The 12500-nt window shown below is 37.4% G+C and overlaps 1 protein-coding gene across 2 annotated transcripts in view; it reads right to left on the bottom strand.

Moving 5' to 3' along the window:
* Window positions 1-12500, bottom strand: part of HECTD1 (HECT domain E3 ubiquitin protein ligase 1) — a gene marked incomplete in the record, with an annotated part of 117516 nt that overhangs the window by 51281 nt on the left and 53735 nt on the right. For both annotated transcript variants that reach the window (XM_027773407.1, XM_027773408.1), the window contains 5 exon segments: window positions 6696-6772; window positions 6877-7140; window positions 8174-8396; window positions 10184-10354; window positions 10545-10683. In XM_027773407.1, coding sequence (XP_027629208.1) covers window positions 6696-6772; window positions 6877-7140; window positions 8174-8396; window positions 10184-10354; window positions 10545-10683 — 874 coding nt within the window.

The raw sequence follows: 12500 nt of genomic DNA, 5'->3' as shown, positions 1-12500 counted from the left end.
TTTAAGTGTCATACCAGTTTTATTTATTTATTTTTTTTGAGAGGTTTTTGCCATAGGGTACATGCGCTCACCAGAAAGACAGAGAGAGACAGAGAGACAGAAAGCGAGAAATCACCCCCCAGGGGGGATGGCCACTTGCAAGCCCTTCTCCTCTGTTCTTCTCTCGGGATCTTGGGCATGCACGCACACACGCCCGGCCTGAGTTTTAAGCCACCAGGTCTGGGACTCGAACTGCAGTCGACTACGTGGGAGTTCAGCGACATAGCCATTACGCTAACTGCTGGTCCCTGTCATACCAGTTTTACAGTTTTACTAAATAACATCATTTTAACTTTCAGCTATTTAAACTTTATAAGAAAAATAAGTTCTTTTAAAACAAATGTATACAATCTATAAAAAACTGATTTTATTCTTTTTATGAAATAACTTTTCATTTATTTATGGTGAACCAATTAGAAAACACAAATAGGGGGGAAAAAAAGAAAATTTAACCACCTATAATTAAAATCAACCAAAGTTGACTGTTTTAATTTTCTGGGGGATACCTTATATTTTATGCCCCTTTAACCATCTGTATTAATTACATATAGTATACATGACATTCATGTATTTGCATATTTTACCAAGAGAAAGAATGACTATACTGTCAATTTGGGTGGTAATCACCTCTTATTTTTATTTCTGTGTGTTTTTAGAGGTATTTACCTTTAGGATACATGCACTCGCCAGAGAGCAACAGAGATAGTGAAAGAGAAGGTGAGAAATCACCACCCCAGGAAATGGCCATGCCATCTCTTGCAGTCTACTCTCCGGATCTTGGACATGCTCACACATGCACCTGGCATGATTTACAACCAGGACTCAACCGCGCCGACAATGTGGGAGTCTAGTGACCAGTGCACCATCTGCTGGCCCCATCATCTCTTATTTAAGTTAAAATAAAGTCACTTGTGAGAACATAACTCATACATTCCTAGGCTTATGTGTGGTGTAAACAGTATATAACACCATCTACAAATATATGTTTAAATAAGATAAATTTAGGATTTATCCGATTTCATTTTAATGATAAACTAACCCAGCATAAGTCTAATGCAACAGAAAAAAATTATCTTCCTCAACTACTTAACAATACTTTCCATTCTATTTTGGTGAGCCCTTAGGAATTAAAAGATGGGGGATTAGTAGATGCCATAACAATTACGTCGCTGGATTCTCACATAGTCAATTATGGTTTGAGTCCTGGACTGGGTGGCTTACACTCACACCACCGGGCGCATGTGCAAGTGTACCCAGGACACCAAAAGGAGAATGGAGGAGAAGGGAGTATGGCATGGCCATCCCCCCCAGGGGGTGATTTCTCACTTTCTGTCTCTATTTCCGATGAGCGCACATACTCTATTGCAAAAACCTATCTTTAAAATAAAAAGAATTAAAAGATAGTAAATTCTGGATATTGGATGACTTTATAGAATGCCCCTTTATAAGATGGTACTAAAAATAAACACTGAGATTAAAACTGTTAAAATTATTTTTACCTAAAATCAAAAGACTAGCTATCTTGGTCATTGAGTTGCTACTGATTTCAAATCAGGAAAACGAATCAATAATCACTGTTTTTTAAAAAATAATAAAAACACAGGGACTGGCTGATGGCCTAATGGTAACATCGCTGGACTCCCACATGGTCGACAGCAGTTCAAGTCCCGGACCAAACCCATGCCAAGAACGTGTGTGAGTGCCCAAAATCCCAACGTGGCCATCCCCCCAGGGGGGTGATTTCTTGCTTTCTGTCTGTCTGTCTCTGGAAAGAGCACACACCCTATAGCAAAAATCTATCTTAAGAAAGAAAATATAGAATTAAGATGATGTTTTCAATCATTTATTCTGTTTGTATTATGACACTGCAGTTTCCTATGACTTATTCTACGAAACTCCTGAGTTGGTTGAGTAGTAGTTGTATCAAAAACTAGTTGATCAGGGAACCAGTAGTTAGCGTAGTGGCTATGTAGCTGGACTCCCACGTAGTCGACCGCGGTTCGCGTCCCGGACCCGGTGGCTTAAAAAAAACTCACGCCGGGCGCGTGTGCGTGCGTGCCCAAGATCCCGAGAGGAGAATGGAGGAGAAGGGATTGCGGCGTGACCATCCCCCCTGGGGGGTGCTTTCTCGCTTTCTGTCTCTATGTCTATCTCTGTCTGTCTGGCGAGCGCACGCGCCCTATAGCAAAAAAAAAAACCTCTCCAAAAAAGAAAAAAAAAACAAAAACAAAAAAAACTAGTTGATCATTATTTAAGAATTTCATATTTGCAAATACAATTATTTACTAAAATTTTTTTTCAGAGCAAGATCTTTTTGCTATAGGGTGCATGTGCTCTCCAGAGAGCGAGCGAGCGACAGCGAGAAAGCAAAAAATCACCTTCCTAGGAGGATAGTTATGCCACAATCCCTTCTCTTCCATTCTCCTCTTAGGATGTTGGGCATACGCACATGTACCTGGCACGAGTTTGAAGTCACTGGGTCCAGGATTTGAACTCTGATTGGCCATGTGGAACTCCAGCAATGTAACCATTATGGCATCTACTGGTCCCTATTCACTAACTTATCTATAAGCTCTTGACAGTTACAGTGTTGGGGCCAGCAGATAGCGTGATGGTTGGGGCTCTGGACTCCCACACGGCCAACCCTGGTTGGAGTCCCGGACCTGATGACTTGCTTTCTGACTCCCCATCCCTCGTCTGTCTGGTCAAATTTTAAAATAATAATTAATAAATAAATCTTTAAAAAAATAAACAGTTCCAGTGCGTTCATGGTTATTTGTGGACATGCAGAGCATCAGAAACTTCAAGCCGGGGACCAACAGATGGTGTTAATAGTTACCTAGCTGGATCCCCACATAATCAACCATGGTTCGATTCCTGGATCCGGCAGCTTTAAACTCACACCAGGCTAGTGTGCATGTGTGACCAAGATCCCAAGAGGAGAATGGAGGAGAAGAGACTGATGTGGCCATTCCTCCTGTGGGGGCGGGGGGGATTTCTTGCTTTCTGTCTCTCTGGCAAGCACATGTGCGCTATAGAAAAAACTCTCTTAAAAAAAAAAAAAATTCAAGCTGCCTGACCAACATGTTCTCAACTCAGCTCAAAATTTCAGCTTTCATACTGTAAACAAATATATTTTTCACAGTTTATCTAGTCACATTTTTTGTATTTTTTTCTATTCTTTTTTGTTGATTTTGCTGTTTAAACTGACCCCAAGGGCCTGCCTACCACATGGCAGACCTCAGTTCAAAACCCAGCCCTGGTGGCTTGACAAACTACCTCAGGGCCAGCTAGTGCTGTGGCAGTAAAGGCGCTGGATTCCCATATGGCAAATTGCAATCCGAATACTACACTTGGCAGCTTGCTTTCTCACTCCCTCCCACCACCTCTTGGATCAGATTAAAAATAATAATCATAAATAAAATTAAATAATTATTTTTTTAAAAAAAGAAAAAACACACCAGACTCGTGAGTGTGTGTGGGGGGGGGTGTGGGGGGGGAGGGTATGAGTGTGTGTCTAAAATTCCAAGAGATGAGAGAAATGGAGGAAAAAGAACTGAGTTTTGATCATGTCCCACTGAGGACTGCTTTTTCCCTCTTTCTCGCCCCATTCTCTAGGGCAAGCATAGGTGTCCTCTAGCAATAAAAGACCCCAGCCAACAAAGTGTTGAGGTGCTGCCTAATGTTTCTAAACACTAGACAACTATGTTGTGCCTTACAGAAAAATGCCTGCTAACATGCTTCATTTAAGCATAACATAGCTATTGAATAAATCAATGTTAACAATCAACAACACATATTAAATAAGCTGTCTCTAAACAGAAACACACACAAAACAAGGTTATGTATCATCAGGTGACAAAAATATCACCATAGTTCTAAAGAACTCTCAATATTCCCCCTACAACCAATGGTTAAGTATTTACAGCAACATTAGAGAACATACCTACTATCAATAACAAGAAATCTCTGGGATTTACATTCATTTTAAAAAGCACAGGGGCCAGCTCACAGACAGGTGGCTAAGGCAGCTGGATGGCTGACCATGCAGCTGGAGACCTAGACCTGATGTCTTAGAAAAACCTATGGAGTGTATATGCATGCATGCCCCAAAAAAAGACCCGAAATGGAGGGAAATGTGGAGCCATAATCGCAGTGACCATGTCCCACTGGGGATGCTTTCTTGTATTCCCTCTCTGTCTCTCTCTGTGGTAAGTATATATTCTCTCTGGGAAATTAAAAAATAATAATAAAATAAAAAAGACACAGAGAAGTATTAAAAATAATGTACTATATAGGTTTAATATAAATTCACTTAGGGCCAGCAGATAGTGTAGTTATTAAGGTGTTGGACTCCTAAATAGCTGACTGTAGTTCGAGGTCTGGGTATGACGCTTGAAAATAACACAGGGTAAGTATTCATGCATGCCAAAGAGAGGAGAGAAGAGACTGAAGGAGAAGGGATTGCAACTTAGCCACTCCCCTGCAGGACTAATTTTTCATTTTCCTTCTCTCTGTCTCTCTCTCTGGCAAGCCCAACCCTATAGCAAAAACCATATATATTATATAAAACTTTATATAATATATATACATATATATAGCATTTATATATTATGTAAATTAATATAAGTTATAGTAAGAAAGTTTATGTTACATAGCTCAGTTTCTTTAGTGTTTATAATCTACTACTGGCCCACCATATGGAAATATCTTTGGAATAATCTAACACATTCACAGTATGAACTGAAGAAATAAACATGAAAAAACCTGCTGCAAGGCTGGCAGATGGCATAGTGGTTAAGGCACTGGACTCCCACATGGCTGACCACAGTTTGATTCCTAGACCTGGCTTGCTTTCCCACTTTCCCTCCTTCCTCCTCCCTCCGTGTCTCTCTTTCTCCTGTGAGTATGTATGCCCTGCAGCAAATCTTAAAAATAATAATGATAAATAAAATTAAATAAATAATAATTTTTTTTTAAAAGCTTGCTTCCAAGTCTAGGTTGTGCAGTGGTAAAACATGAAGTTCTATATGAGGGTGAACCTACATGGGCAGGTTCCAGGTTCACATCTAGAGCTCTCCCTGAGCACAGTGGAGATCATGCACGCTCATGATCTGCAGCTGGCTGAGGCAGAGTGAGGGGCCGATAGATCATCATGTCAAAGTACCCCCTGCCATTTAAGCCCAACCACCTATAAGCATCCTTCGCATATTACACTCAAAAATATTTTATATTACCATTAAAATAATGGTTGTCTTCATATAAATGAAGTTATATCTCATTCTAGCTCTATACACAACTATTTAATGAACCTTAGTAAACTCACTATCATTCAGATTTAGGAAACAGTTTCTTTTTCACCTCCCTTAGGATTCTACAATTACCATTAGCTCAAAAGTGTTACTACTGTTACTTATACAGAGTAAGCATTCACTAAATGTTTCAAGTAAATCTTGTGGGCAATCAATAGAAATGGTAAAGGCATATTTAAATTTGTAGCCTAAAGTAAGAAGTATCAATGAATAGTAAAACTAGTAGGTAAAACTTGGTAACTAGTGTTATTTCAACAGTCTCAAATTATTCCCCTACACATACCTAACTACAAAAGGAAAAAGAGTAACTTCACAATAGAGAAACTTGGCAGAAATAAACTTAAACTTGCTACCAAGTTATGCATTTGCTCCTGTATCTTTTTAAAGTAGTCATTTCACCTAAGATAACTACTCAACTAAGCATCAAAATAATATGAATCTAGAACTTGCCATTTTAGTTTCTGTATCACAAAGTATTAAACACAGATTGTAAAATGCAATGATCATTTTCAATCCCACTGTAACACTGAAATATTCCTTACTAATAATTCTGCTGCCCAGTCACTGTACCACAGGCAGCAGGGAACCACTATGCCATACTGGGGCCACAAGAGAGGCCCACGCTGAGATCCCAGAGAAACTTGAACAGACTGGCTGAGACACTGGCTGGTTGGAAAGGTGGGAGGAGTATCATGGTATGGTAAGACACTGTACCCATGTCTCCCTCTTTCATAAAAGAATAAAATATATTTTAAAAAACATTTAATTTGACATTCCCATAGGCTTTCATGATGCAGTGTGATGCATGTGCACATGTGTGTAAGTTATGTAAGCCCCTGGCTGTCAGTCAAAGACTATTCTGTGAGGAAAGGAGAAGGGTCCCTCAGGGGAAGGACCAAGAAAGGGAACCAGAGGCATCCAAAAGAAGCCCATCCAGATAACCCTGGGGCTGGTCTGACTTCAGCCAGCCTGCTCTCCCTTCATGAAAGTGTATTTTGCTTTGCTCAGCCAAATAAAATTTCTATACTGAATGCTTAAAAATAATAATAATAATTTCAATATGAGTTTAAAGTTTTAGTGACCTAAGAAATTCAAAACAATTTAAATTTCATTATATGAGATATCAATTTCTATCTTGCTTCTGTTTAATGTTTAGTATTTAGTAAAAAATTATACATAAATATTGTGGAAAGTAATGAACGTTTTAAAATATCAAAAAAAAAAAAGTTATATCAAGGTAGCTTGTATTACATGGTTCAATTTCTCCAGTGCTTATAATCCATTACTGAAACATTCCCAAGTCAGTGTAAAAGACAGAAAAAAAAGCACATTCCACAAATATACCTTTTGCTTTGTTTTTTCTAACTTCGATTTCAGTTTTCTGCCTCTTTTGCCAGTCCAGCCAGTTACAAATTCTGAACCTTTGGGGGGAAAAAAAAATAGAACATTTCTCAAGACATACTTTATTATAATATAACATGCTCATATACTCTTACCTGCTAAACTTACATATTTACACACTTACCCAGAGAAGTTTCTGCAGTAAACGAATGTTTGGTTCCTCTATTAGATTCAAATACAAAACCAGGTAAATCTTCTTTTAATATTGTAGCTTGTTGACCATCTGAGTTATGAATGGCAATTTCTCCTTCTTTCAAACATGTTAGTGACCAATTCCCTACAGTAAGTTTAGTGGGTCCCGGTGCTGAAAGTATAGGTTGACTTGAAGTAGATGGCTTGACTCGACCTCGGGCTCTTTGTAACTTCTCTAAGAATTCACTTCTGCTTTCTATAAGAACAAAAGAATTATTTGAAAACTCCACTCCCTTTTAATATGCAGTATTTAAAAAAATAAACTAGCTATTAAAATACCAATTTTATAAAATAAAATTATATTTCTTCTTTGGTATCCCCTCACTAGTTTGATCTATTTAGATTCAGACGTAAGAGCAATCTTTTAAATAGGTTTCTGAGAAAAAATATGTACCTGAGATAGTGATATATCCATACGATTTACCATTACATGTCAAAAGACAGCTTTATTAGGTCATCAGGAAAGCCATCACGTATTTTTCTTTTTTTAAAAGAAGAATTATTTTGGGAACCAGCAGTTAGCGTAATGGCTATGTCGCTAGACTCCCACGTAGTTGATCATGGTTCGTGCCCCAGACCCAGTGCTTAAAACTCACACCGGGCGCATGTGCGTGTGTGCCCAAGATCCCGAGAGGAGAATGGAGGAGAAGGGGCTGAGGCATGGCCATCCCCCCTGGGGGGGTGATTTCTCAATTTCTATCTCTCTGTCTTTCTCTTTCTGGTGAGCGCACGTGCCCCATAGCAAAAACCTCTCCAAAAAAAAAAAAAAAAAAGAATTATTTTATTTAAGTTTATTATGTATTTATTTGTTTATTTATTTATTTTAATTTGTCCAGGAGTGGATGGGGGGGAGAGAAAAAGAAAGTCGGAAAGCAAACCGCCAGGTCCGGGACTCAATCCATGGTAGGACATGTAGGAGTCCAGCGCCCTTAACCACCATGCCACCTGCTGACCCCACCATCATGTATTTTTCTATGCAAAAATGTGTCATGACTTTCCGGATGACCCAATAAATTATTTGAGAGATTAAAGGGAGCTATATTGCTGTTTCTTGTTCCATACCAAAAAAAGACATTTATGAAATGTTTCGAAGTATAATACTTCTTCTCTATGATATGAAAGACACTGGTCACATGTTCATCAAGGATGTGCTATTTCCATGAGCAAAAATATGAGAAGAAAAACAAATTATAAAAACTAGAGAATTATTTTAACAAACGAAATATTACCTGAACTATCCGATCCACCTTCAGGACTACCACTAGAGTACATGGTGGCAAGTTTTCCATCCAAGATAAATCTGAACCATCCATTACTACCATTAGATAATTCCAAGGCTGCTGCATCACTCCAAATATATAAGCAGTCCCTTCCCCTGATGATTGACCAGTCTCTCCAATGATACGGTTTACCTTGCTGTAATTCTTTAGCATCTTCTTGTGGTTCATCTTCCTAAATGTATAGGATCAGTCGATGAAATGTGGAAAATAATTTGTTTCAAATATTTATAAATTTTTAAACCATGACCATAGTCAAATTTATGTTTTAAATATTCTAAATATTCTGTACATACTATTTGCTTGTCTGAAGTTTGATATGTACTCTGTTCAACCACCTACAATTAAATCTTACAAGTAAGTTTTAATAATGTTAAAAAAATTCATATAATGTCCTAAATTATATCATACAAAGTAATAAGCATTCACTAAATGTTTGAAATTAAATCTTGCTGGCAATCAGTAGAAATGGGTAAGGCTTATTTTAGATTTGCAGACTAAGGTAAGAAATATCAATGAATACGAACATTAGTGGATAATGTTTAGTGATAACCAGCATATTTTAACAGTCTAAAGTTATTCCCCTTCAAATTATGCAATTATAAAAGGAAAAAGTAACTTTACAATAAAGAAACTTGGCAGAAACAAACTTAACAAACTGATCCAATTTAACATCATCAGCAACAGAGTGAACAGAGATCATCATGTCTTTGTGAAGGTCCATTAGAAAGCAAGAACACAACATCACAGTATCCCTGCTGAAACAATATAGCCTCAATCTAATCAAAACACAAATGCAAAGTGAGGTTGTGAGGTTGTTACAAACCAAATTAAACTGGTTTGTATTCTTCAAGAAGATACCAAGGCCATAAAAGAAAAAGGCTGACAACTGTTGCAGGTTCTTAGGAATATAGTAACAAAATGTAATAAGTGTTCCTGGATTGAATTCTGGATGAGAAAAAAAAATGCTATGAAGGACATTAAAGACAATGGCAAAATCTGATGAACGTGATCTCTGGATTAGATATCGGTGTCATAGAAATATTCAATTTTCTGATTTTGTTAGTTGCAGTAGGATCATATAAGAAAATGTCCTGAGGGCCAGCCAGTGCATGGTGATGGAGTTAAGGAGGCTAGATCTCTGATAACTGACTGCACGGCTCAAGTCCCAGATATGATGCCTTAAAAAGAAGCTTGGCCTGTGTGTGTATGTGTTTAAAATCTTAAGAGGAGAATGGATGAGAAGAGAGACACACTATCATTCCTCCTTAGGGGTAATTTCTCTCTCTCTCACTCACTCACTCACTCACTCACTCTGGTAAACACATACACTCTATACCAATTTTTTTTTTGAAAGGTTTTTGCCTTAGGGTGCATGTGCTTGCCAGAGAGTGAGAGACAGAGACAATGAGGAAAGTGAGAAATCATTTTCAGGGGTCATGGCCATGCCACAGTCTCTTCTCCATTTTTCTCCAGGGATCTCAGGCATGGACAATGGATACACATGTGCCCAGTGTGATTTTTTCAAGCCACTGTGTCCAGAACTAGAACCACTATGCTATCTGCTGGCCCTGACCCTATAGCAAATTTAAAAAATAAAAAAGAAAAGAGTGTGTCTTGGGTTTTTGGTGAGTTATTTGGTGTAAAAAGGGGTACACTATGTCCAGCTTGTTATTTAATAGTATCTTTAAAATGTATATACACACAGTGTCTGTAAAATTGATAAAGTAAATACAACAAACTGTTTATAACTACTAAATTTGGGTAGACAGAAATCTTTATATATGCAACATTTTGGTGCACCTAAAATGTATCAATCAAATTTTTAAAAGGAAAGTGGACCAAATAAAAACTATATGCATTATTTTATATTTGCCATTTTGTAAAATCCACCATAGGTTGAAGATAAGAGTCCCTCAAAATAAATCCTATTCTTCATAAACTATAATTAAAACCACTCACTTTTTCTGGTTTTGATTCCTCTTCATTCTCATCATCAGAGGAAGGACCTGCCAAGGTTGACACTTTGCTAATCACACCAAGTCTGGCTAGCTGATCCAAAAAAATATCACCTCCTTTATCTACTAAATCTCTTATGATCTGCAAAGCTAGCAAGTGGCCATCATCATCATCCTGGAAGAGAGGCAGGGGGAAGCAGTACATGACAAGGAAAAAACAAAAGGAAAATAATAAAAATAAGTTCAATTTAAAGTACACATATTCAGTAATTTACACAAACAAAACTATTTACTGAAATTGGAACAAAACTTTTATTTTACTACATAAAGGGATTTAAACTTTAAATTTCATAAAAGGAACTGACCTCTTGATCAAGGACAGTTGCAGTGATTTCCACAAGTATTGTAGGCAAATTGTGACCAACATCAGAATCGCAAACTTCTTTTAACAGTGCTTCAGAGCAAAAATGAATCATCTTTCTAATTAGAGCAAGACTTGCTTTCCTTGAAAAGCAAAAATAAATGTTTATAAGAAGCCAAGTTACGAAGCTAAAATAAAACAAATGCAAATATGCATTAATAAAAACTATATACTCTGCTAAAAAAAAAGCACTTAATGCAAGAATACAAATAAAGTAATAATTAGTACTAACACAATAGTTTATTTTTCATTTCTTAAGGTAATTTTTATTTTTCCTTTTTAAACATTTTTTTCTTTTTGAGAGGTTTTTGCTATAGGGCATGTGTGCTAGCCAGAAAGACAGAGAGAGACAGACAGAAAGCGAGAAATCACCCCCCAGGGGGGGATGGCCATGCCGCAATCCCTTCTCCTCCATTCTCCTCTCGGGATCTTGGGCATGCACGCACACATGCCCAGCGTGAGTTTAAGCCACCGGGTCTGAGACTCGAACAATGGTCGGCTACATGGTACATAGGAGTTCAGAGACATAGCCATTATGCTAACTGCTGGTCCCTCTTTGTAAACATTTTTTAAAAGAATTATTTATTTTAATTTTTATTTATTCATTTCTTTTCCTTTGACCAGAGATAGAGAGAGAGAGAGAAAGAGAAATAGAGTGAAAGTGTGGAAAGCAAGACACCACATCTGGGACTTGAACTGTGGTCTGCCATGTGGAAGTATGCAGCATCTTAACCACCATGCTACCTGCTAGCCCCCAACTTTATGTATTTTCTATTATTAATAATGCTTTTAATTTTTTATTTCATTTATTATAATAATTATTGTTTATTTATTTTGACTAGAGAGAGAAAGGGAAAGTAGAAAATCAAGCCTCCAGGTCTTAGGCTCGAACCATAGTCAGCCATGTGGGAGTCTAGCGCCCCAACCACCATGGCACCTGCCGGCCCCTATTTTAATAAACTGAACTCATCAAAACTGAAATCATTTTTATAATTTTCTAAAATGTGCTATTCTATTTTACTTTTAATTAGTAAGAAACTTAACATGTAATAATTTTTTAAAATAGTGTGAAAGGCCTCTTAGGGATGTCTGTCTCTCTTTCAAAAGAAATAATAAGTTTACAATTTATTTTCTTTAAATAGCACTATTTTTCTGGGCGCATGTGCATGCGTGCCCAAGGTCCTGAGAGGAGAATGGAGAAGGGATTGTGGTGTGGCCAACTCCCCTGGGGGGTGATTTCTTGCTTTCTATGTCTGTCTTTCTCTGTCTTTCTGGCGAACGCATGTGCCCTATAGCAAAAACCTCTCCAAAAAAAAAAAAAAGCACTATTTTTGCAGAACCAATTCTTTTCATATTTCTTCAGTTCAAAGGGGTTCTTGAATCTAAGAGCCAAAACACTTTCAAATGTACTGGATGTACAAAAGGTACTGCTTCTATACTTGCAAACTGATTTAAAAAAAAAAAAAAAAGGTGAAATAACTGGAGGCTGGCAAATGGCCTGATGGTTAGGGTGCTGGACTCTCGTGTGGCCAACTGCGGACTGAGTCCTGGACCTGACAGCTTGCTTTCTCACTTTCCCCCCCTCTCTCTCTTGTCAAAATTAAATAAATAAATAAACAAAATAATAAGTAAAATTAAATAAATAAAAATTATTTTTTTAGGGTGCAATAGTTTATATTTGCACAAGAGGTAGCCATCTACAATACTGTGGTTGTTTGTTGTTACGTCTTAAATGCCTAATAGGTAAAAATGACATCGACTTTTTTTTTTTTTTTTTTCTAATAAAGGAATACCGTTTCCACTTTAGTTTTTTGCTATTTCTTCTTAAACACTGTCTTGATAGTGACTGGCTAATTTAGTTTAATGGGCAGGCTCTAACATTATTACCATTAATCTGTAC

This window comes from Tupaia chinensis, unplaced genomic scaffold (genome assembly GCF_000334495.1).
Source record: "Tupaia chinensis unplaced genomic scaffold, TupChi_1.0 Scaffold000350_1, whole genome shotgun sequence".
NCBI classification, from domain to species: Eukaryota; Metazoa; Chordata; class Mammalia; order Scandentia; family Tupaiidae; genus Tupaia; species Tupaia belangeri.
Note: the sequence above shows the minus strand (reverse complement) of the source record. Positions and strands in the feature narration are given on the sequence as shown.